Source organism: Gouania willdenowi, unplaced genomic scaffold (assembly GCF_900634775.1).
Source record: "Gouania willdenowi unplaced genomic scaffold, fGouWil2.1 scaffold_415_arrow_ctg1, whole genome shotgun sequence".
Taxonomy (NCBI): Eukaryota; Metazoa; Chordata; class Actinopteri; order Blenniiformes; family Gobiesocidae; genus Gouania; species Gouania willdenowi.
The window spans coordinates 14,549-41,835 of record NW_021145175.1 but is presented as its reverse complement, the minus strand read 5'-3'; the positions used below and the strand labels follow the sequence as shown (position 1 = coordinate 41,835).

At 36.9% G+C, this 27,287-nt stretch overlaps 1 protein-coding gene and 1 long non-coding RNA gene across 2 annotated transcripts; both read left to right on the top strand.

Annotated features, from left to right (window-relative positions):
- Positions 1 to 23,175, top strand: LOC114460175 (uncharacterized). The gene is made up of 5 exons (XM_028442208.1): positions 1 to 14; positions 98 to 105; positions 162 to 385; positions 446 to 817; positions 22,237 to 23,175. The coding sequence occupies exons 1-5, from the start codon at positions 1 to 3 to the stop codon at positions 23,008 to 23,010; spliced, it is 1,392 nt and encodes a 463-aa protein (XP_028298009.1). The 3' UTR covers positions 23,011 to 23,175.
- LOC114460173 (uncharacterized) lies at positions 13,180 to 18,052 on the top strand. The gene is made up of 3 exons (XR_003673565.1): positions 13,180 to 13,355; positions 17,159 to 17,237; positions 17,695 to 18,052. It is a non-coding gene; the product is annotated as an uncharacterized LOC114460173 (long non-coding RNA).
- Positions 23,176 to 27,287: the final 4,112 nt, after the last annotated feature.

Sequence of the window (27,287 nt, the reverse complement as noted above, 5' to 3'; positions counted from 1 at the left end):
ATGCAGAAGAACAGGTTGGGCTTAATGAAGAAGCAATAGCAGTCGCTCAGGAGTCTGTGGTTGCTACCAGCCCTGTGGAGTTCACGTCCCCATGCAGAAGAACAGGTTGGGCTTAATGAAGAAGCAATAGCAGTCGCTCAGGAGTCTGTGGTTGCTACCAGCCCCTGTGGAGGTTCACGTCCCCCATGCAGAAGAACAGGTTGGGCTTAATGAAGAAGCAATAGCAGTCGCTCAGGAGTCTGTGGTTGCTACCAGCCCTGTGGAGGTTCACGTCCCCCATGCAGAAGAACAGGTTGGGCTTAATGAAGAAGCAATAGCAGTCGCTCAGGAGTCTGTGGTTGCTACCAGCCCTGTGGAGGTTCACGTCCCCCATGCAGAAGAACAGGTTGGGCTTAATGGAGAAGCAATAGCAGTTGCTGAGGAGGTCCCCCATGCAGAAGAACAGGTTGGGCTTAATGAAGAAGCAATAGCAGTCGCTCAGGAGTCTGTGGTTGCTACCAGCCCTGTGGAGGTTCACGTCCCCCATGCAGAAGAACAGGTTGGGCTTAATGAAGAAGCAATAGCAGTCGCTCAGGAGTCTGTGGTTGCTACCAGCCCTGTGGAGGTTCACGTCCCCCATGCAGAAGAACAGGTTGGGCTTAATGAAGAAGCAATAGCAGTCGCTCAGGAGTCTGTGGTTGCTACCAGCCCTGTGGAGGTTCACGTCCCCCATGCAGAAGAACAGGTTGGGCTTAATGAAGAAGCAATAGCAGTCGCTCAGGAGTCTGTGGTTGCTACCAGCCCTGTGGAGATTCACGTCCCCCATGCAGAAGAACAGGTTGGGCTTAATGAAGAAGCAATAGCAGTCGCTCAGGAGTCTGTGGTTGCTACCAGCCCTGTGGAGGTTCACGTCCCCCATGCAGAAGAACAGGTTGGGCTTAATGAAGAAGCAATAGCAGTCGCTCAGGAGTCTGTGGTTGTTACCAGCCCTGTGGAGGTTCACGTCCCCCATGCAGAAGAACAGGTTGAGCTTAATGGAGAAGCAATAGAAGTTGCTGAGGAGGTCACTGAGCTCAGTTTTTCAGTGGTTCATCGATCAGAAGACCAGGAGATTTCACAGCCCCAATTGGATTTTCTGATCCACAAGATGGAGAACCAGGAGAAGGACATCGATGCCCTCAAAGAGTCTGTGGTGCAGTTCCACCAAACCTTAAAGGACCAGACAATTCAGTGGCAGAAAAACTTGGACATCATCTTGGAAGCTCAGGAGAAAAACAGACAGGATATAAAGTACATCAGAGAGCAGATGGAAAAGGAAAAAAATTCTCCCAAAAAGGAAAATTTTTTTCAGCAACTCGTCAAAAATGTGAGGAAGCTGTGGCAGAAGATGAAACAGATTGTGATTGGCTCCAAGCAGACACCATGAAAACATCAGTCACATCTAAATGTTAAAAAGTATTTCAATCAAAATACTTTTTTGATTGAAATACTTTGCATCAGAACGCTGAGAAACAGTCATGTGACTCCAACACACAGCCGCCATGACACCAGAAACAGCTGAGTCAGTGTTTGAATGCAAAAAAAAATAAATAAAAATTTTAAACCCAATAAATTGTGTTTTGAACACTTTTTTATTTAAGTTTAAAAAGTTTTGATGCTCTTGTTTTTTTTTATTTTATTGAATCATTTTAACACAAAAGTTCCAAAGGGAAACTCTGAAGATTTGCCTCTGTGTGTTTGTTGCCCCCTGGCGGTTGTTATTGCACTATTTCTACTGTACTGTTCATACCTGTCAAGTTTTGGATTTCAAAATAAGGGAAATTTTCTGGCGCCCACTACAAGCCGTTTCTCCCGCTCATCCAAGTATCTCTTATATTTTAATATAAATGTACAATAAATCTAAAATACCCACTTATTAAATATAATTATGTGATTATAATCTGGTAGGTCGACATTTATTGACATCAAAATGTTGCGATAAAAAGCCATCATCAATGGATCAAAGATGACTTGCGCTGCCATGACAACCACCCGGAAAATAGTGATTTATTCACCGTAATGGGTGAAATAAGCCGATGTTTGAGGAATATGATCCTGTTCTAAAGGTGTGTTCAGTCTTTAGTGATTATAATCTGGTACTTTTCTTTGTTCAGTGAAACCCTCTAATTTATTTTATTTTATCAATATTTTCTGTGGCAGACAAATTCATTGATTTTCAATGTATTTTATTTTGTTAAGCGCTTTGAGACGATGTTGTATTCTGTGCTTTATAAATAAAGTTGAGTTGAGAACATGTTGATGATTATCAAGAGTCATACGTTCAATATGTCACATTGCCAACAGAAACAAATATATTGTCATTAAATGTTCAAAGAACTTTTGATTTGTTTAAATTAAATAAATAATGATTATTATCCATAACATCGTCAGCAGAGTTTTGTTTAAGGTCTTAATGACCTTCAGTCCATTCCAAAATTTGGTTAATTTAAACTTTTTTTTTTTTTTTTACAGTGGTTCCCAACCAGGGGTACGTGTACATATCGCACAGACACATCTGTTAATTTAGTTTCTAACAATATAGGACAAATTTGGCACAAGCGCAGACATTTTCTTTATCCTTTGATAATAATTGTTGACACAACTCTTTAAAATACATCAAAAAAGTTAAACTCGAAATCTAAAATAGCCAAAAACATCAGAAATAGATGAGAAAAACTCTTAAATCTGTGTTTTATGTTAAAGCAGATGCAAGAAAGCCTTCAGATGAGTGTGCAATTATATATAAAAAAAAAAAACCTGATGTATAACATGAACTAAGGGGTACTCGCATTAAAAATAGTATGAATTAGGGATACATGGGACTGAAAAGTTTGGAAAACACTGCTGTAAATTACAGAAATATATCATTTATGTGTATTTAAGTTGAACTAAAAGATTATGACTTACCGGTAATACAGCCCCAGTAACACAAGTAGTTCCAGTTTATGATGGCAGTTTATTTCATTCTTAATACACCAATGTATTTCACACACAATAATGATTTTTTTTTGGTTTTACAGATAATTTAATTAAAAAAAAACCTAAAAGATAAAAAAAACCATTTGCATATTGTAACAAAGAAACCTGCTTCCACTATTAGGAAAGCTTTTATACTTTTACACATTGCTCTAGTTTTGGGAAGTAAATGTGTAAATAATTACAAAAGGTTTGTTATTCTGGAAATTACTGCAGATATATGTATACATTTTACAGATACAGCCTGTACACAGTACACACAGTAGTGTACACTGTACCATAGCATAGCAAATAACCCCTTATGAAATAATGATGAGACTGGGTGTAAAATAGGGACTGCAGGGGAAAAATAGGTCTGAATGATGCATCAACCTCCTGCTCAAAAATAGAAAAAAATAAAAAACGTAAAAAATGTGCAAACGAATTCAGTGGACTTGACATTCATTGAAGATAAAATAGTCAGGGCGAGAGAGAGAGAGAGAGAGAGCATGTAGACCTGCTTCTGTGATGCTGATACAGTAAAAATGGCAAATGCACTTGATTTATAGAACACTTTTATGACCAGTGAATAATTCACAAAGAGATTTACAACATCAGCTCATCCACACACACACACTCACTAGGGCTGGGACGATACAGTTCACGATACGATATGATAGACGATGACGAGATAACGATACAATTTAGAAAAAAGACCAAAAAAAATTGGAGTTGAAAGAATACGTAAATGAATATTATTTGACTTTAACTCTTATCTTTTTCAACTATAATAATATATATAAAATTAAACAATATTGCACGAGAGGTCGTGCTGTTGTACTGAAATATCAGGTGTGAATTGGTCATAGATAATCACAACAGCACGACCTTCAGTGTGATATTGCTTTTATACAACACTTGTACAAGTGCATTTTATTAGTTAACAGGGATTATGATTATGCTTTTTTTATTTAATAATTTCTTTGGCTCCACCAAAAACAAAGGGGTCCACAAATGGACGGGAAACAAGGCTGTTTCCATGGCAACACAAACATTTTCTGATGTTTATTAGAACACCTGAACAGTGGAGTGATAATGTCTGTAAAAAGTCCCAGTGCTGTTGTTGCTTCATATCAGAACTCATGGAAATGATCTTGTCCAATCAAATTACTTTATACATATATATATATATAATTAACAAAAATGAGACCAATTGTTCCTATTTGAAGAGCAAAAAGTGCCACTCTGCAAATAAAACAGGGGCAGTGGTGGAACTACTGGTTATGGAACGGGCTTATAACTGTAGGGTTGCCGGTTTGAATTCCATTGAGCAAGTCTTATAGACCTCATTGCTCTCAGAACTCTCTTGAGAAAGATCTATTAATAAAAGCAATGAATGTGTGTGTGTGTGTGTGTGTGTGTGTGTGTGTGTGTGTGTGTGTGTGTGTGTGTGTGTGTGTGTGTGTGTGTGTGTGTGTGTGTGTGTGTGTGTGTGTTCTTCTATTTTCTGGCATACATTCAATATAAAAAAAATGCTTTTGACATTTGTTCCAGTTAATATTGTATTGGACATAAAACTTCACAGATTTATTAAAAAAGAAAATTAAGCTTTGATTTGTTTTGAAATGAAACATCAGCCACTGAACCAAATACAAAAATATCTCTGCGGATCAGGATCAAACTGACCTGAGACTTTCAACATGGCTGCTGCTTGGTTCTAGGGTGTGCAACGTCAGATTTGTTTGGACACCCAACCCTCACGCCCCACGTCGACTGACTCAGTGTTGATCTCATCAGTCCTACCTCTACAGTGATGATGTCATGAGTTATAACATTGGTCCTACCTAGCCAATCACTGAACACCGTAGCCATGTGCGCGCCATAGCCAATGACTGGAGAGCCCACCCCCATGCCCCACCAATTTTGGAACATTGGAACATTGGTCCTTCCTCAACAGTGACTTTTGCTTGTGGAACATGTGCATGGCTGCTGCTAGGTTTAAGGATGTGCTTCGTCGGATTTGTTTGGACTGCAATGATATCATTAATAAATGATATCTTACAAATTCCATGTGCATCCTAACTGACTGTTGTGGATCAATGACACTAAACGAGTCTGTTCAGGTATGAGGAGATCTGGATCATGAGGACAACAAACTCGGGGTTCAACTCCCTACAGAGTCCTTGCTAAACGCCAAAATATATGAAAACACAATAATTATCACGCTACACATTTCACAACAAACTTCAATGTTCCTGACGTTGCACCTTCAAACACAACCTCATTTAACATCCATGAAAAAGCTACTTTCTACTGGCACTGACCAATAAAAACCCAGCAAAAACAGAAAGTGACAATTCATGGGACCAAATCATTTTGTCATCATGACATTCTTCAAAAAAAACTTCCCATCTTTGCATAACAAGTTTTTTTAAACCTCAAACTAGAACATTCTACACAACCCAGATTTAAGATATGGCTGGTTTTTTTTTTTTTCAAGAATTTTGGTATGTTGACATTTCCTGGCATCAGTTTAGTGTTTTGGTTGTCGACTATTTCAGTCAGTAAATAAAGTTTCTGCATATGTGGGGATGATCGTCCAATCCAGAGGTGAACTTTATTTACTTTTTATTTCTTTCCATTGCTTATTTATGAAGCAGTTCTACTAAAGCAGTGGTTCCCAAACACTCCACTATCCCGTAGCCAGGAACCCCTTCAGACATTTAACCTGAAGCCATGTACCCCTTAATCCTGCACTTAAAATACATAAAAATGTAATGTGATATACAGTATAATGTAGCCCTACAGTGGATTTTACCTATCCTGTTGAGGAATAATAATTATAATAATAATAACTACAATATTTGCATTTTATGAAGAAAATGCAAGTGAAGATGCAGATTCTGGCTCACGTCACACTGCATTAGCTTATCATTGGCATTAGCTAGCATTAACCTACCAATAGCAATAACATAGCGGTGATTTGGGGAAATTTTGTGGAATAATTTCAAGACAATTGCAGGATATTGGAAGAATTTAGAGTTATTTTAACAATATGAGATTAAAAATGATAATATGATATAAGTGTGGAGAAAATGTGAGCAATGTTTATATTGTGGAGTTTCATTGAATTTGTGTATTATTTTGGGGAAATCTACGACTGATTTGGTCGGTAATTTACACAATCATTCATGGTTTCTCTAAATTTTGAAAAGGTGGTAAAATGGGATTTTGGAAAGTAAAGTGGCCAAAAATGGTTCAGAGTCTCAATATTTGCTTAAAAGTGGCAGAAATAGGAGGGTGGGGGTAATGTAATTTAAAAAGTAAGAACAATGAGTTTAAACTGGCAAATTATGGGCCATGGCCAATTGTAAATGTGGTTTAATAAACGTGAAATATAATGAAAAGAGATTAAAAGTGACAATAATGGGTCAACATGTCTGACATTAGGTGGAAAAATCGGTGGAAAGGGTTAATAAGTGACGAAAATGTCTAGAAAGTAAAAAAAATGTGCAGAAAAGACATTGAAATGTGATGTGTAGCAGACAAAGGGTAAAAATAAGCAAAAATGGGCTGAAATTGTTCAGAAAATATTCTTAGTTTCTTGAAGGCAGTGGCTTAAATCACCTGTAATTAGTCACACTTTTTGGTCGCTTCATCACTTTATCTCTTCAGTGACGTGACGAGCGGTGAATAATATGAATAAAATGTGTCTGAGGAGACGTGTCAGCAGCGTAAGATGTCTGCATAGAGTCCTCCTGTTACACTGGATATAAATACAGTAAATGCTGCTTGATATCGCATCATTTATATTGATTTTTAATGTAAAATTGTCGCCAGAATCATCTCTACGTCCTAAAAAATGTCATAAAAAACACTGATGCGGGACGTGAACCCACGACCCGTCACTTTGAAGAGCAGCGTCACAATTCACTGTGACATTATATCTTCAAAGAGACGTGATCTACAGATTTAACTGTACACTCACAGAAATATTTAACCCTAACTTTTAAGATTTATGTAATTTTATTACATGACAAATTCCCATTCACTTTTTTTAGATAATTTTAATACAAACCTACCAAATAAACCTTAAATGATTTATATTCATTAGTGTAATAATGCCTATTTATTTGAAATGCATAATCCTCAGGTTTATGTGTTTTGTATTAATAAAGTATAATTATTCTAATTTAATTATAAGGAGAGTAATTATTTAAAATACATAAAGTATATTGTTTGAATTACATGTTATTTATGCTTATGTAATAAACCAAATTAATCAAAATGCATCACATTTATGTAATTTTTTTTTCATTCAGTATGATCTTAATGATCCATAAGAACAATCAGATCAGACCACCTTGTTAATTCAACAGATTTATTAACAAAGCCTCTCAATAGGTAAAAAATAAATAAATATTTTTTTTTATTATATATAAATCACGATGCAAAAACAGACGAGTCCAATAAATCTTTCTTGTCAAAAAATTCAGCTCAACAGAGCAAAGTGCAAAACTGTTTTCAAAAAAAATTCTATAAAAGAGCTATTTAACACATAACTAGCTCCCATTGAATCTGATAACAATTCAAGATACACATGGTTTGAACTGAGCAACAACAACACTGCCTGCTAACACTGCAGAAATACCAATCTGTGAACCCACCTACACAGCCATGCTCATACACCAAACGGAAAAAAAAAAAAACCACCCTTCAATAACTAAGGGATCATTTAAACAAGATTTAAAAAGAAAAAAAAAAAAATAAGAGAGAAACTCAGGCCTTATTGCATGTCAAATCACTGGAGCAATTTGAGTTTCAGTGCCTGCACTTTGGGTGAAAGCTTGCTTGAGTCAAGGTCCATCAGGATTTTCTGGTATGCCTCAAATGTACTCTTCAGGCTTTTTGGATAGCTCAAGTTGAGTGCGTAGATCAGTCCATAAAGCATCACAAAAGCATGGCAGACACACTGCAGATTATGGAGAACTTTCACACCTTCCAGCACAACACCGACATCAGCAAAGCGTCCATCACCTTGAACATCAGGACCATGACCTTCTGCTTGGACTGTGTAGATGCCCATGGTCTTCTCTCCAATGTCTGCCTCAGCCTCTCTGGATTCAATGTCCTGGAATATAAAGAGAACAGAATGATGGGCTGTGTGACCCTTACCTTAACCACCAAAATTTAAGCAGTCCATGTCTAATAGATCATTTCTGAAATACCTTGATTACCTTCGTTGACATGGTTTCAGTACACCTGTGCCAGTTTCAAGAACAGGCAGAAAGCAGTCAAGGTCCACATTGTTAGGTCCTGCTAACAATGTGAACAACAGTAAAAGTAATATACAGCACCAAAACTTAACTCCACTTCAGAGAACAGGACGGCACTTTGATATGAGTTAAGTTTTGGTGCTGTATATTTTTCTTATGAATAAGATTTATATGCTGGGTTGCATGTGACATCACAGCGTTCTAAAGGCTTATAATATTATATTGAGGTAAAAATTTTGTTTTTGAGGAAATTTTTTGTCTTGTACATAGAGATCATGGACCCAGGGACTAATAATAATAATAATAATCATTTTTGTAATTCATACATTTACTTTTTAGATACCACTTGTGAAAATGTAATGCAATTAATAGGAAAAACTGGCTCGTAAGTTCGTAAGCAGACAGTCCACAAAATGCATCCTATTGATACCCCCCACAAACAAACAAACAGAACAAACGTTGAAGTAAAAACTGCTGGTTCATAAGAACTATGAAGTGTCTGTGTCCTCACCTTGTTGTTTGGACGAAAACTGTCGTCCTTGGCATAGTGGAGGCATTTAGATGCCAGGACCCAGCCCACTGTATTTTCTGGCTCCTCTGAACTAAGTGGATTTACTTCCTATAAAGTGACAACACTACCACCGTTGGCCTTGTGGGAATTTCTCATTCTAAACAAACAACCCATTGGACTCGATCGTGAACTACTGGTGGTGATGTCAATGCATCCTCATGTCCATCCCATTCTCATGAACGCTACAAGTTATTAGGCACATGTGGATAGAAATCAATTACATTTTGCAGAAAGGACAGTAGGCTGACATACTTACCATGTATTCTTTGACCAGTGTGTCCAGATCTTCATTGAGGTAGATGCTCAGGCATCGAAGCATACAATCACACCTCACGTTAATGTCTTCATTCTGAAAAGAAAAGAAAACAAAAAATGCTTGTCAGTGTCAAGAGACGCACTAACCGCTCAACCGTACATGCTTATCAGATTAGACAACAACAACAACAAAAAACATACATTTTCCATCTGGGCCATTATGGCGGTGATCTTTCTTCCTGCAGCTCCACCTTTGGCATTAAAAACCTTAATCAGGTCATTGGTCTGATGGTCCAGTTCTCCAAGGAATTTGGAGGTCAGAGGTACAGTTGTCAGTCGCATAAATTCCAAGTTGATCTGTAAAAGACAACACAGACAGGATGCAGTGTTTGACAGTTCATAAAGATGGTCATTGATAGACCAAGTTACTACACTTCAGATTGACAATTACCTCACTGACATCAAAGAGTGCTGGCCATCTGTTTTGGAACACTGAAATCGATATGAATTCGAAATGTGTGTGTCAAAAGTTGCTTCCAGCTTATGAATGTGCAAGGACAGTCTAGATATACACAGGGATATCGACCTGTCAAGCTATGGTGGAAATGTCTCAACCTGAAATGTTTTAATAACTCATACCTGGTAGATAACGAACGGTCACACAATTTGCAAGGCCACATTCACACAGCACCTGTGAATGAAGACAAAGGACAACATATCAATTAGGTTATTTGTAAAATCAGATGCCTTTCAGCTGAGTTTGTTGTTAAGGTTTAACAGCTTTCATGTTACAAAAAGGACACTCAAAAAGCCAGCTCCTTTTTAAAGTGCATAATGTCCAAGAATAACTTAAAACCCCACACAACCAACCTTGTCAAAGATAAGAAATTGTAGGCTTAATGAGTTTTTTGTATCATAAATCAATAATTTGTGCTTTTAACTATACTTACTCTAAATGTTTCCAATTGATATTGCAAACAATTTTAACTACACATGAACTGTAAATTAATATGAACTTCATTTAAACTGTGCTACATTTTGATGTGTACAACTTTTCACTTATACTTACAAACTATGTTGTCACATGGAGGTGAGAACACAGGACATGAGGAGAATGAGACAAATACCCCAAGAGTTAGGTATCTGAAAAAAGAAAATAAAAATAAAAATAGAAGTGAGAAGAAAAACGGCATCTAACATTCACTTATGAAATTCAAGCCAGTATTTAAATAAAGTACTCTATAGGGTAGTCACCTAGCTAATACTAGCTAACCATCATATTGAAGTCTAGATTCTTGACTCAATTCTTCTTCAGTTCTTTACATTAATTAATTGCAGTTACATAGTTCAGTTTACGATGTGAAAAATCCTTACATCACTGATCTACACAATTTTTTCCTACAAATGACAACCATTAGAGAAAATATCTAGAGCATTGATGCAATTTAATGCTTCCATGTTTACTCAAACAAATATGAATTATGTCAGCCACCAAAAAAAAAAAAACAGTAAAATGAAACGCAAAACGCAGCATGACCAGCAACGTTTAACGAGCACGGGAAGCGCGCATCAGGAAAAGAGGCTTATGTATCAACAAAACTAGTTTAGAAAACACAAGCAATGCGATTTATATTTATGACTGAGCTCGCGAATGTTAATTGTATAGTAGACCCAAAAGAACAAGATATAATTAAGCTAAAGTTTCAAGAAAAAAAATCCAAGAAATCCTAGAAAATATAAACTTTCCAGACATCATTTCCAAACGGCTTATATTTCTTTTGAATATGCTCTCAATTAATAAAAAATATTTTCACTTGTTGTATTGTGTGTACATTTAATGTCGAAGCTAAAGCAAGAGATTTCGAGATTTTTAATGAATATGAAATTTTGTCATTTCCATCACGTTTAGGGTTAGAAGTCATATTTTAAATATGTTGAAAAACTATATATTGAATATTAAAGCAACCACTAAAGTGACACTAGACATTGCACTGATACATTACATGTAAAATAATTAAAAATAGAATATTTGTTGTTATTTTCCAAAAACTACAGATGCCAAATTTGCCCATTGTTGAAGAATCACCCAGAAAAGCCATATTTAGCTAGTCTGGCTATCGCCATACTAAATATCACAAGTTATATTTAGTCTGTAGAAAAACAATTCAATTTCTCGTAAGAGAGGTGTGTTTTACGATTGTCCAAAGCCGTTTATTGGGCGCTACGAATGTCTATCATATGCGTCTGCACGGAGCATATCAATTGTACCTGAAGACGTATGATGTACCCGCTGTAAACTTTCGAGCTAAACTGTTTTAGAACAACTTTTTTAATAAGTTAAAACCTAGAAAATGGAAATGAGCCACTATATTATATATTAACTTAGAGAACAACCTGCAAAAGCTGCTTACTTGTGAGCATGCATTAATATATGACGGATTTGGACGTGCGCTTAATTAACTAGAAGTAAAAGAGGCGTCATCACCCGTCTAGTAGACTCGACTTAAACTAGCGTATTTCGATAAATAAGTGGACCTCTGAAGTCGTTAATGCCCTAGTACGTGGATGTGGTTCAGTATCAAGCTAGCCAAAAATAGCTAAACTTGTTAGCTACTATGCTAGCGGGCGCCGGTACACGCGACGTGACCAAGCTTAAGCTACTTACAAGAATCGCGAACTACGCATATATAAATAAATACATTATATAATATTGATGTGAGATAAACTGCACGATTAGGACATATTTAGGAGTAACTAGAAATAGATGTCTCGGATTACTTACCTGCAGACGGACAACTGCAAGACCAACCCACAAATACCTGACCGCGATCATTCAGCGGAAGTGAAATACGTAGTTTCCGGTTTCTCCATTTGACTTCACATAACTTCTACGAAAATCAATCACATAAATATTAAATAAAAGAATCTTGTTTGTTTTATAACTTTGATTATTTAAATAATATCAGTGTGTATTAACTAATTACATTTAATACATTTTAGAATTGATTAAATTATGTAGATTAAAATGATTTTTAATGCATACATTTTAAGAATATGAGTTTTTAAATAAAATCAAATAGATGTAAATGCATAAAAATTAACTCTGCCATGAATCATTTCTGTGAGTGTATAACAATATAAAAAAACAATCGAGGCTTAAAAATGTATTAATTTAAATGATCATCTCCTCCTTTATATTATCCACAGGTTTGTATTCAGTGAACTTTACTACAGACGTCAGTAGATGTTTTAATGTAGATCAACCTCTCAGTGTGTTTCACTTAATGATCTACATCTATAATGTTAGAAAGAAAACTACCGTTTGCACAAAACAAACAAAAACGTAAAGCAACACAACAATAATGGTGTGAACACGTGTGTGATGTTACTAATGTGTTTCAGAGAAAAGTGTTAAGGTTTATTAAAGTGTTCAGGTGGGCGGAGCCAGGTAGAAACCCAGGGTTTCCTCATTTCAGCCTGAACATAGTCGGAGTTTGAACATAACCCGCTTTATGGAATAAACCTCAGAATAACACTACAATGGCAACAACAAACAATAATTAAAACAAAAAATATAAAAATTAGTAAAAAAAAAAACCAACGCATGTCTCAGAATTTAACCAGGGAAACTGCACACGTTATTTTACTTTGCACCTGCAAATATGCCCCTTAATAATGCTACAGAGTATGTTATTATTATGTCCGTAATTGACAACTCTCCTGAAGCGCTCACTATATGAATGCATACTTCCACTGTACTAGTCTATATTATAATTCAAGGGAGGTCTGTGTGTGTGGATGGATGTGTGTGTGTGTGGAGCAAATATCTCACCGACGCGGTGTCAGTTCGACCTGAAACTCGGTCGGGTTCCAAATACAATAGTGTGTGTATCTGTTATTTTGGAGTAATTTGGTCATTTCAAAATGTTTATTTAAATTTTATTTCACTTCTGGAGGGCCCCTAAATGAAACCTATTCAACTTTTGACCTCAGGGTGTGAGGGGGCGCTAGCGCACCATCTTCACTACACAGCTCAAGAGTAAGAGCAAGAGTCACGTGTGCGGCCAGAGCCAATGGCTGCGCACACAGCTAAGCAGCTGTAAACACACAGATCGTTTAGACCTAAACATAGAGCTATCTGAATAGATTGTTTGAAACCATCAGACACTGGTGAGTCTTTTAGAGACACGTTTCCAACCTGTTCAAATCTCCATCTGGAAAACTGCAGATTCTCTGTGGTGCCGTGCATGGAAGCTAAGCTCTGACCACTCGGTTCAAAGGTAAAAAATGCTTTTTGTTTTTTAAAAAAAGACAGCCGAATTGTAGATAATACTTTAATTTACTTACTCACTCAGTAGTTTGGAGCTTTACGTTTTGTTTTGCGCAGTTTTGTTACTTTTCTGATTTGCGCTACAATGTCTATGGACTTTGGGGGGGATTGATGGGAAGTTGTGGGGGAAGGAGTTGCCCTAGTTAGTCGGATAGGCCAGTTTTTGTTGGGAGCGGAAGAGGAACTAAAAAAAGAGGGGAAAGAGAAAAAGGAGACACCTCGACCAGTGGCTAGTAGAGTTAGCTATCCGTTTTTGTTATTTTTCGGCACTCCTCCAACCCAGTATTAGCCTGTTCTTGAGGGTAATAAAACCCGGTTCATTCGGTTAAACGGCAGCCACTCTGTGTCCTCGTCATTCGGCTAGTTAGCCCCGTAGTGTCGGGCCGCAAACGCTACAGTATTTATTTATTTGATGCGCGTTCACGGAGTTGGATGGAGACACACACACACACACGGATGATGCGCGTGCACAGAGGAGATGGGTGTAGACACACACACACACAGTATTTATAATAAAAATATACTAAATGAGTAAAATAAAACAAAAACTAAACAATATTTATACACAAAATAAACAAAATGATTCCAGAACCACTACAATGGCAACAAAAACAATAATTATACAAATAATGCACAAAAACACAACAGAAAGATTCAAAAATACACATAATGACTCCAAAAAACATACAATACAGAAAAATACACCAAACAAAAACATATAAAAGTGAGTAAAAAACAAAACAAAAAAACACACATTTATCATGCTCATATCCCATAGAATTCAACCAGGAAAATTGCACCCACAAATATACCCCTTATGCTCCCACATAAATGCATACTTTTGACGGGCACTGTACTAGTACCTATAAAAGCAAGGGAGGCCTGGATATGTGGATGTGTGTGTGTGGAGCAAATATCTCACCGACGCAGTGCCAGTTCGACCTGAAACTCGGTCGACGGGTTCCAAATACCCCGAGTGTGTGTATCTGTTATTTTGGAGTAATTTGGTCATTTCAAAATGTTTATTTAAATTTTATTTCACTTCTGGAGGGCCCCTAAATGAAACCTATTCAACTTTTGACATCAGGGTGTGAGGGGGCGCTCGCGCACCATGTGTTAAGAGACGACTTCCGGCATCCTTTTTGAAGGCGAAACAGATGAACTGTGAATCAACTGCTATTCATCCACGTTCCAAATACCCCGAGTGTCTGCATCTGTTTTTTTGGAGTAATTTGGTGATTCAAAACAGTCAAAACATTAATTTTATAATTACGGCTCCCTCGGTAAGAGCGCGCCACTTCTGGTTCCGGGTTCATGACGTCACCGTGTCGCAGTTGTTTGAGTTAAAAAAAAAAAAAAGGTCGATATTAAAAAGGTTTTTGTACCGCTAAAAGTCATTTAAGGTAATATTTCATAGTTATTTAATATTATTCCCGTGATTCCAAACTTACTTTAAATCTCAGGTCACAGACGTCACTTCCTCCTTCATCTCCATGAGTGTGGGCGGTGCCTGTGCTGATGGTCATTACCTTATCGCTAACTTTCTGATTCTTCAGACAGAGGAATGTAACGTTATTGTGAGCGGATGGGTCCACTATGATTATTGTTTGTTCTGCTCAACGGTGAGTGTTTCTTCTCATATTCTACTATGTGCTAAGAAAGATGCTAGCAGCTGCAATGTAAACACACACACACACACACGGCTGATGCGCGTGCGTGCACTACATCGGGATGTACATGGTGAACTCACACAGAGCCGTTGAGAGAGATTTGTGACTTTGGTGTTACAAAACGTTTATTTTTTTTGTGGTACTTTCGGGTCTCTCTTTTTTACACACACACACACACACACACACACACACACACACACACACACACACACACACACACACACACACACACACAGTATTATATTATTGTTATTGCTATTCTTATATTCTTCTTTTTTTGTATTATTATTTTATCTTATAGTTACTGGTATCCTCATTGTATTATTATTATTGCTATTACCTTATTATTATATGTTGTTATTGTTTTTATTGTATTATAGTTACTGGATTTTCATTACATTATTTTGTTATTGTGAGACGGGCTACGGTGGCTCAGGTGGTAGAGGGTTGTCTTCTGATCGAGAGGTTGGGGGTTCGATCCCAGTACCTGACTGTGTCGAAGTGTCCTTGGGCAAGACACTGAACCCTAAGTTGCTCCCAGTGGTCGACTAGCGCCTTGCATGGCAGTCCTGTCCCACTGGTGTGTGAATGTGAGAGTGAATGAGCTGATATGTAAAGCGCTTTGAGACTGCTTCAGTGTGGTGATAAAGCGCTGGATAAAATCTAGTCCATTGTATAATTTTATTTTTGTATTGAAGTTATTGCTATTCTTATAATTACCATCATTGTTTTTCATTATTAATATATATTTTTTATTATAGTTACTGGTGTTCTCATTGTATTATTAGCATTGCTATATTATCATTATATTGCCTTATAATTATTTAATATTGTTTATTATTAATATTGTTTTTAGTACATTATTATTTTGTTATTGCAATTATTGCCATTAATATCATTACATTACTTTTATTACTATTACTACTTTCACTATTATTATTATATCCCTATCAACATATTTATTATTATCAGGGCTCTACACAAACTTGTCCAGTGGTGGCACTGGTGTGACAAACTTTCTCTGTTAGTCGAGGGGTTGTACAGCATAGACATACATGCTGATGAATAGTTGACTTAACTGGCTACCGTAGTTACCGTGTCTCTCTTAACAACCTGCGACGGATCATGTGCAAGAAGCGCGCACGCATGTGTGATAGATAACGCACGGAGGAGATGGCTGGCGCGCACGCAAAAAATATGCTAAATGAGTAAAATAAAACTATTAAAGCAATTATACCCCTTATGCTCCCACATGAAGGCATACTTCTGACGGGCACTGTACTAGTTGTTGATAAATCAAATTAATTATTACCTTTCTGTTTTCATCGCTTGTTCTTAATCAGGTTAGAAAACTTAGATATATATTTCAACACATTTTCATTCCAATATTACCAGCAACTCACACAACAACAATGAAAACACATAAAATAAGAGAAAAATATACTGAATAATAAAAAGAACTGACAAAATACACAAATTGACACCAAAAACACTAAGAGATGAAAATACTCACTATTACCAGCAACACACAAAATGACAACAAAGACGCGCTAAGAGGGAAAAAAAATACACAAGATCACTGAAAAATACACAAAATTAACAGAAAAACATACAAAATGACATAAGAAACAACCAAACAACACACAAAATAAGAGAAAAATATACTGAATAATAAAAAGACTAGACAAACAAAAACACACAAAATGATGATATAAATGATCTCAATCAGAACATGAACTGAGTCTTGGTCTCACATCAGGGGATAAAAGACCAGAAATGATCAAAACTATAGAAATAAATCTATTCAGGAGACAATAAATACTTTCATTCACTTATTTACTAAGTTAGATTATTTAAAACATGTTATCACTCATTCATTCCATCATTATGATCTATAGATGTTTTTACAGAATTCTGAGTAAAATAATGTAGTTGGACATAAGGAGGGACTTGGGCAGAAAAAGTTTAAGAACCACTGCTTTAATGGGCCGGGTTTGGCCCCTGGGCCTTGAGTTTGACACATGCTCTAAAGTTTACCATCCTATCGTTTTATTTTGAAGTGGTCCTTCCTGTTTATGTGTAGATGGTGGAGGGCGTTCCAGAGAAGAGTCGTGGTCTGAAGTTTGCTGAGCAGCAGCTGCTGCGTCACGGCTGGGAACACGGTGAGACTTAAGTTCATCTCAGCATGTGATTGGTGGGGATGATTTGTCATTTTAAACTAATTGTTCCAATAATGACACTTTAAACCTTTTAACACGTTGTGTCTGTTTTTATACACTTTAATTTGTAACTTTTAACCAATTTCTGTGGTTTTTTTAAATCCCATTTCACCACCTTTTCCTCCATTTTTAGTCACTTTGAACCTATTTCATTAGTGATTAAAACCAGGATTTTCATCTTTAAGATGACTATAATAATAATAATAAACGTTCCTGGATAACAGTGGATATTATTCAGATCAATAAATAAATGTGGTTATCACAGATTCCTAGAACAATGGACCATCATTTTACTGACTTTGTCCTTTATTTTGGGGGTTGTGGGTAGAACAGGTTGAGAACCACTGATCTAATCTTCTGCACTTATTTCTAACTCTTCTTTTCTTCCTTTGTGTGTCAGAATGGGATCAAACTGAAAAAGACGGCAGTGGAAGACGACGACGCCGTCTCTAATAAGAAGCCTCCAAAAGCGCCGCTGGCAAAATTTAAACTTATTAGTAGACCTATGTCTAACAAAACACATTGTTATGAACCACATTTTTTAATTGCCTTTTAAAATGGACTACTTTTTAGATCATTTAGCAGCTTTTTTACTCAAAGTAACAACTTGTGCTGCTTTTAGTTGCTCTAAAAAACCAAGAAAAGTTAAAGATGTAGACGTAAACCTGTTTTGTTTATAGAAAGAGGAAAAAAACTGTTGTGACCACAGGGGGCAACAGTTCCAACTCTGAGGTTTGGTAGTAGACAATGAAGCAGAGAAAAAGTAAGTAATATTTATTTATATAGCACCTTTTACAGACAGGAGTCACAAAGTGCTTCACAGTGCATACAATACAATACAAATTACAGTTACAGTCACAAAAATATGATGGACATAAAACAACCCTTTATCACTGGAATTTTAAAATGCTTTCTGAAACAAATAGGTTTTCAGTTGGCTCTTAAAAGCATCAACGGAATCAAGCAAACGCAAGGAAAACGGAAGATCGTTCCAGAGCGTTGGCGCGACCACCTGGAAGGAGCGATCTCCTCTGGACTTGTAACGGGTACGGGAGACCATGAGCAGGTTCTGACCCTGGGACCTCAGCCTCCGGGAGGGGGTATAAGGACACAACAAGTCTCTAATGTAGGAGGGAGCCTGACCATGCAAGGCTCTGAAGGTCAGCACCAGAATTTTAAAATTGAAACGGAAAGTGACTGGGAACCAATGAAGGGCTTTTAGAATGGGAGTAATATGGGCCCTTTTGTTTGTGCGAGTCAGTAACCTCGCCGCAGAGTTTTGTACCTGCTGAAGACGAGACAGCGCCTTTTTGTTTAGACAAGAAAATAAGCTGTTACAATAGTCTAAACGGGAAGACACAAAGGCGTGGATAATCATCTCAAGATCATCTCTGGACACAAGTGAACGTAGTTTAGAGATTTTCCTCAGTTGGTAAAAACAGTTCCTTGTCAGCAGTTTAGAGTGGTGCTCTAATGACATTGCTTTGTCAAAGATAATGCCAAGATTTCTAAGGCTTGTTTTAGCAGACAAACTCAGGTCGCCCAAATACTGGTGAATCCCTGGGATAGCGTCATCGGGGGCAAACACCAGCACCTCCGTTTTGTCTGGGTTTAGTTGTAGGGAATTTGCACCGAGCCATTGTTTAACTTGCGCAAGACATTTCAGCAGAGAGCTTAATTTCTGGATCTCAGAGGGCTTAAAAGTGCAGTAAAGCTGAATATCATCCGCAAACAAATGGTAGGAAACATCATCAAAGGTCTGGATAATTTTCCCTAATGGAAAGATATAGAGTAGAAACAAAATCGGGCCCAAAACAGAGCCCTGGGGAACCCCACACAGCAAATTAGCAGGGTCAGACAGGAACTCATTTGCATAGACACTAAAACTCCTCCCCGACAAATACGAGGAGAACCACTCCAAGACTGGTCCAGACATTCCAACCAGGTCACGCAGTCTTGTGAACATGGTTTGATGATTCACAGTGTCAAATGCTGACAAGAGATCTAACAACACAAGAACAGCACATTTTCCAGAGTCCGCGGACATCATAATATCACTGGACACTTTAAGCAGGGCGGTTTCCGTGGAGTGATTCTTACGGAAACCGGACTGAAAAGTGTCGAAAATGTTGTGTTTCTCCAAGAAGGGTACCAACTGATTAGAGACAACCTTCTCCAACACTTTGGACAAAAACGGAAATTTAGAAATGGGCCTGAAGTTTTTTAAATCTGCTGGGTCCAGATTGGGCTTTTTGAGAAGTGGTTCTACAGTTGCGTGTTTGAAAGAACTGGGGAAAACACCAGTTGACAGGGAAAGGTTGATCAGATCGGTAACCCAGGGGCCAATGACATCAAAGACTTTTACAAAAAATCTACAGGGCAGAACATCAGACACACAGAAAGAGGGCTTCAAAAAGACAAAAAGAGCTCTCCTAAGGGACCTTTACTCTCCCTTAAACAGTGCACTGACACGCTCTGGTGGCTGAAGTTAAAGAGTAAATCACAGACTGTTGAAGACACACAAACCCTGAGGATAAAAGGACTTTAGGATGGAAGTCATTCAACAGTCAGTGATTTACTACTAAATGATCTAAAAATCTACTAAATGATGTAAAAATCTACTAAATGATCTAAAAATCTACTAAATGATATAAAAATCAGGCTGAATGTTTCACTCCAATAGAAAACAATGGGATGTTTACAGGCAGTGGGGACGTGTGACATCATCAGTCACATGATTTCAAGATGGAGGAACACAGGCTCTAAAACTGTAAAGTAGTCCTATTTTTAAAAGGTAATAAAATAAATATATAGTGCATAAGTGTGTTTTGTTGCTAGGTGATTTTAAAATGCTGTTTTTATAGGTTTTTGTGTGAAATGTATTTAAAGATGAACTGATGAATGTTTCTCCTCAGATGCACAGCTGATAAAGGCCTGCGGAGGGCGCACCGCACACAAATACGTCTGAGATTAAACAAAGAAATCAAAGTTTGAATGACATTATTATTTATTTCAGAGGAGTCAGACACGGTTTGACCATTAGCGCCAAATTAGCTCGACTGGAGCCGCAGGAGGCGGAGTTTATGGCCAAGTACGGCAAGAAGAGCCAATCAGGAAGTTTACAAACTCCGCCCACAAAGGAGGAGGAGACGCACACGTGCTGTCCCTTAAAGGAGAAAAAAACCCTTTGTGGCACATATTGTGCAGCTGTTTGTTAATAAATGTGTCTGGCATTTTGCATCAGCAAATTTAACCCTGAATGGTCTAGTGAGTTAAAAATATAGAGATTTATATCGTTTATCACCATCCCGCCTCCTGACCAATCAGATGTCTTAGAAAACGAGCTGTCCAATAAAAGGAGGATCATTGTGAACGTGGATCTGATGTGACGCTGAAAGGAGAGAGAATATTTATCATTATTTACCATCACATCCTGTAGGAAACATTAATATCTACATTAGTATCTGATTAAACCTCATTCATTCATGTATTGTGTGGAGACGCTGAGCCTCAGTCCTGGAGATAATGTATAAATATTTTTCACCTTATGATGTCAGCTGATCTATATGAACACAGACACAATCTGAGCTTTAATAAAGTGAAACTGATCAGAGTGAAAGTTTATTCTCCATCAACTAATATTGTATAATCTCATATCAATAACACATTTATCTGCCTGTTCTTTTCTTCCTGATTTTACTGCGGAAACTGTTGTTTTTGGTCTAAATTGTGGATTTTAATTCTTCATATTTTAAAGTAATTATTCCTCATTAGTGATGTAAGTTGCTCCACAGTTTCTCTGGGATTGTGATTGGTCTGATGCTGTTAACTCCGCCCCCGTCACAGGAGCGCGCACGTAGCCAGACTGAAATCACCTGGGTTAGTGAGCGTGTTTATATCCTTCTTCATAGTACAGGGGCTAACTGAGAGGACCCCAGGAAACGTTAGGGTTTATTTAGGATCCCAATCATAAAAACTGATTTTATATAAATACATTGCATTCATTTTACATAGAATAGCTGCAAGTTTGCACTTTACAAATATTTAATTAATACACACGTCTAAATACAGAGAACATTTTATCTATAATCTATACTTTGTTTCATTTTAGTTTAATGTTGAACACTTTCAGACTTTTAAATTTTTTATTAAATGCATTGTAAATAAAATCCATTCTTAATCATTATTTTTCATCATTCTTATTCCTTTTATTATTATTAGTAGTAGTATTATATATATTTTAAAAGAATAATACTTTTGATCATTCTTGTTTCTTAAAATATTAGTTTTTCATCATTATTCTTGTTCCTACTCTTATTACATATCTTAATATTGTTTCTTTTTAATTTAAATACTTGTGACTAAAATATTTAACTATTGACAAACATTTTGTGAAAAGATGCAAAACTTCCAGATTTAACATAATATTACTGAAATTGTAATAATGAACACGTCATTTTAAACAATTGTAGGTATTAATACCGACTTAAAGCTAAAAAATCAAACATCGCCCTTTCAAAATAAAAGCATCTTGTCATCCATTAGGGCTCTTGTTTTGAAATAAAAAGGAAGTTTAGACACGTCATTTCGAAGCGTTCTATAAATGACGAGTTACATTTATGAGCCTATAAATACGTCAGGTTGACTGAACAGACACATCACAGCAGCTGCTTTAAACGGAGACAATCATATCTTTGCTAAACATCACAGAAAAACTGATACAATGGAGACGAAAAACACACAAGGAAATTGTTACCAACCAGGTCAAGGTCCTAATAGGAAGAAAAACTACCAGCGCGAGAAACGAGCTCGGAAGCGCGCGAGAGAACGGGCTGCTCTGCTCCAAACTCAGGGAGATGTCTCCACTGAGTCTGTGGATGTTACCAGCCCTGTGGAGGTTCAGGTAAAACCAATAGTCCAAACCCTGCATGAAGAAGAACAGGTTGGGCTTAATGAAGAAGCAATAGCAGTCGCTCAGGAGTCTGTGGTTGCTACCAGCCCTGTGGAGGTTCACGTCCCCCATGCAGAAGAACAGGTTGGGCTTAATGAAGAAGCAATAGCAGTCGCTCAGGAGTCTGTGGTTGTTACCAGCCCTGTGGAGGTTCACGTCCTGCATGCAGAAGAACAGGTTGGGCTTAAAGGAGAAGCAATAGCAGTCGCTCAGGAGTCTGTGGTTGCTACCAGCCCTGTGGAGGTTCACGTCCCCCATGCAGAAGAACAGGTTGGGCTTAATGAAGAAGCAATAGCAGTCGCTCAGGAGTCTGTGGTTGCTACCAGCCCTGTGGAGGTTCACGTCCCCCATGCAGAAGAACAGGTTGAGCTTAATGGAGAAGCAATAGAAGTTGCTGAGGAGGTCACTGAGCTCAGTTTTTCAGTGGTTCATCGATCAGAAGACCAGGAGATTTCACAGCCCCAATTGGATTTTCTGATCCACAAGATGGAGAACCAGGAGAAGGACATCGATGCCCTCAAAGAGTCTGTGGTGCAGTTCCACCAAACCTTAAAGGACCAGACAATTCAGTGGCAGAAAAACTTGGACATCATCTTGGAAGCTCAGGAGAAAAACAGACAGGATATAAAGTACATCAGAGAGCAGATGGAAAAGGAAAAAAATTCTCCCAAAAAGGAAAATTTTTTTCAGCAACTCGTCAAAAATGTGAGGAAGCTGTGGCAGAAGATGAAACAGATTGTGATTGGCTCCAAGCAGACACCATGAAAACATCAGTCACATCTAAATGTTAAAAAGTATTTCAATCAAAATACTTTTTTGATTGAAATACTTTGCATCAGAACGCTGAGAAACAGTCATGTGACTCCAACACACAGCCGCCATGACACCAGAAACAGCTGAGTCAGTGTTTGAATGCAAAAAAAAATAAATAAAAATTTTAAACCCAATAAATTGTGTTTTGAACACTTTTTTATTTAAGTTTAAAAAGTTTTGATGCTCTTGTTTTTTTTTATTTTATTGAATCATTTTAACACAAAAGTTCCAAAGGGAAACTCTGAAGATTTGCCTCTGTGTGTTTGTTGCCCCCTGGCGGTTGTTATTGCACTATTTCTACTGTACTGTTCATACCTGTCAAGTTTTGGATTTCAAAATAAGGGAAATTTTCTGGCGCCCACTACAAGCCGTTTCTCCCGCTCATCCAAGTATCTCTTATATTTTAATATAAATGTACAATAAATCTAAAATACCCACTTATTAAATATAATTATGTGATTATAATCTGGTAGGTCGACATTTATTGACATCAAAATGTTGCGATAAAAAGCCATCATCAATGGATCAAAGATGACTTGCGCTGCCATGACAACCACCCGGAAAATAGTGATTTATTCACCGTAATGGGTGAAATAAGCCGATGTTTGAGGAATATGATCCTGTTCTAAAGGTGTGTTCAGTCTTCAGTGATTATAATCTGGTACTTTTCTTTGTTCAGTGAAACCCTCTAATTTATTTTATTTTATCAATATTTTCTGTGGCAGACAAATTCATTGATTTTCAATGTATTTTATTTTGTTAAGCGCTTTGAGATGATGTTGTATTCTGTGCTTTATAAATAAAGTTGAGTTGAGAACATGTTGATGATTATCAAGAGTCATACGTTCAATATGTCACATTGCCAACAGAAACAAATATATTGTCATTAAATGTTCAAAGAACTTTTGATTTGTTTAAATTAAATAAATAATGATTATTATCCATAACATCGTCAGCAGAGTTTTGTTTAAGGTCTTAATGACCTTCAGTCCATTCCAAAATTTGGTTAATTTAAACTTTTTTTTTTTTTTTTTTACAGTGGTTCCCAACCAGGGGTACGTGTACATATCGCACAGACACATCTGTTAATTTAGTTTCTAACAATATAGGACAAATTTGGCACAAGCGCAGACATTTTCTTTATCCTTTGATAATAATTGTTGACACAACTCTTTAAAATACATCAAAAAAGTTAAACTCGAAATCTAAAATAGCCAAAAACATCAGAAATAGATGAGAAAAACTCTTAAATCTGTGTTTTATGTTAAAGCAGATGCAAGAAAGCCTTCAGATGAGTGTGCAATTATATATAAAAAAAAAAAACCTGATGTATAACATGAACTAAGGGGTACTCGCATTAAAAATAGTATGAATTAGGGATACATGGGACTGAAAAGTTTGGAAAACACTGCTGTAAATTACAGAAATATATCATTTATGTGTATTTAAGTTGAACTAAAAGATTATGACTTACCGGTAATACAGCCCCAGTAACACAAGTAGTTCCAGTTTATGATGGCAGTTTATTTCATTCTTAATACACCAATGTATTTCACACACAATAATGATTTTTTTTTGGTTTTACAGATAATTTAATTAAAAAAAAACCTAAAAGATAAAAAAAACCATTTGCATATTGTAACAAAGAAACCTGCTTCCACTATTAGGAAAGCTTTTATACTTTTACACATTGCTCTAGTTTTGGGAAGTAAATGTGTAAATAATTACAAAAGGTTTGTTATTCTGGAAATTACTGCAGATATATGTATACATTTTACAGATACAGCCTGTACACAGTACACACAGTAGTGTACACTGTACCATAGCATAGCAAATAACCCCTTATGAAATAATGATGAGACTGGGTGTAAAATAGGGACTGCAGGGGAAAAATAGGTCTGAATGATGCATCAACCTCCTGCTCAAAAATAGAAAAAAATAAAAAACATAAAAAATGTGCAAACGAATTCAGTGGACTTGACATTCATTGAAGATAAAACAGTCAGGGCGAGCGAGAGAGAGAGAGAGAGAGAGCATGTAGACCTGCTTCTGTGATGCTGATACAGTAAAAATGGCAAATGCACTTGATTTATAGAACACTTTTATGACCAGTGAATAATTCACAAAGAGCTTTACAACATCAGCTCATCCACACACACACACTCACTAGGGCTGGGACGATACAGTTCACGATACGATATGATAGACGATGACGAGATAACGATACAATTTAGAAAAAAGACCAAAAAAAATTGGAGTTGAAAGAATACGTAAATGAATATTATTTGACTTTAACTGTTATCTTTTTCAACTATAATAATATATATAAAATTAAACAATGTTGCACGAGAGGTCGTGCTGTTGTACTGAAATATCAGGTGTGAATTGGTCATAGATAATCACAACAGCACGACCTTCAGTGTGATATTGCTTTTATACAACACTTGTACAAGTGCATTTTATTAGTTAACAGGGATTATGATTATGCTTTTTTTATTTAATAATTTCTTTGGCTCCACCAAAAACAAAGGGGTCCACAAATGGACGGGAAACAAGGCTGTTTCCATGGCAACACAAACATTTTCTGATGTTTATTAGAACACCTGAACAGTGGAGTGATAATGTCTGTAAAAAGTCCCAGTGCTGTTGTTGCTTCATATCAGAACTCATGGAAATGATCTTGTCCAATCAAATTACTCTATATATATATATATATATATATATATATATATATATATATATATATATATACATATATATATATATATATATATATATATATACATATATATATATATATATATATACTGTATGTATAATTAACAAAAATGAGACCAATTGTTCCTATTTGAAGAGCAAAAAGTGCCACTCTGCAAATAAAACAGGGGCAGTGGTGGAACTACTGGTTATGGAACGGGCTTATAACTGTAGGGTTGCCGGTTTGAATTCCATTGAGCAAGTCTTATAGACCTCATTGCTCTCAGTGTGTGTGTGTGTGTGTGTGTGTGTGTGTGTGTGTGTGTGTTCTTCTATTTTCTGGCATACATTCAATATAAAAAAAATGCTTTTGACATTTGTTCCAGTTAATATTGTATTGGACATAAAACTTCACAGATTTATTAAAAAAGAAAATTAAGCTTTGATTTGTTTTGAAATGAAACATCAGCCACTGAACCAAATACAAAAATATCTCTGCGGATCAGGATCAAACTGACCTGAGACTTTCAACATGGCTGCTGCTTGGTTCTAGGGTGTGCAACGTCAGATTTGTTTGGACACCCAACCCCCACGCCCCACGCCCCGCGTCGACTGACTCAGTGTTGATCTCATCAGTCCTACCTCTACAGTGATGATGTCATGAGTTATAACATTGGTCCTACCTAGCCAATCACTGAACACCGTAGCCATGTGCGCGCCATAGCCAATGACTGGAGAGCCCACCCCCATGCCCCACCAATTTTGGAACATTACATTGGAACATTGGTCCTACCTCGACAGTGATGATGTCATCAGTCCTTCCTCAACAGTGACTTTTGCTTGTGGAACATGTGCATGGCTGCTGCTAGGTTCAAGGATGTGCTTCGTCGGATTTGTTTGGACTGCAATGATATCATTAATAAATGATATCTTACAAATTCCATGTGCATCCTAACTGACTGTTGTGGATCAATGCCACTAAACGAGTCTGTTCAGGTATGAGGAGATCTGGATCCATGAGGACAACAAACTCGGGGTTCAACTCCCTACAGAGTCCTTGCTAAACGCCAAAATAAATGAAAACACAATAATTATCACTCTACACATTTCACAACAAACTTCAATGTTCCTGACGTTGCACCTTCAAACACAACCTCATTTAACATCCATGAAAAAGCTACTGGCCCCTCCCACTTTTCTATCGCGATACATACTTTCTACTGGCACTGACCAATAAAAACCCAGCAAAAACAGAAAGTGACAATTCATGGGACCAAATCATTTTGTCATCATGACATTCTTCAAAAAAAACTTCCCATCTTTGCATAACAAGTTTTTTTAAACCTCAAACTAGAACATTCTACACAACCCAGATTTAAGATATGGCTGGTTTTTTTTTTCAAGAATTTTGGTATGTTGACATTTCCTGGCATCAGTTTAGTGTTTTGGTTGTCGACTATTTCAGTCAATAAATAAAGTTTCTGCATATGTGGGGATGATCGTCCAATCCAGAGGTGAACTTTATTTACTTT

Bases quoted from the DNA above. Each gene is read 5' to 3' on its own strand.
- LOC114460175 (XM_028442208.1), top strand. The intron at 386-445 runs GTTGGGCTTAAT...GCAGAAGAACAG, and splicing joins TCCCCCATGCAGAAGAACAG to GTTGGGCTTAATGAAGAAGC. The intron at 818-22,236 runs GTTGGGCTTAAT...GAAGAAGAACAG, and splicing joins TCCCCCATGCAGAAGAACAG to GTTGGGCTTAATGAAGAAGC.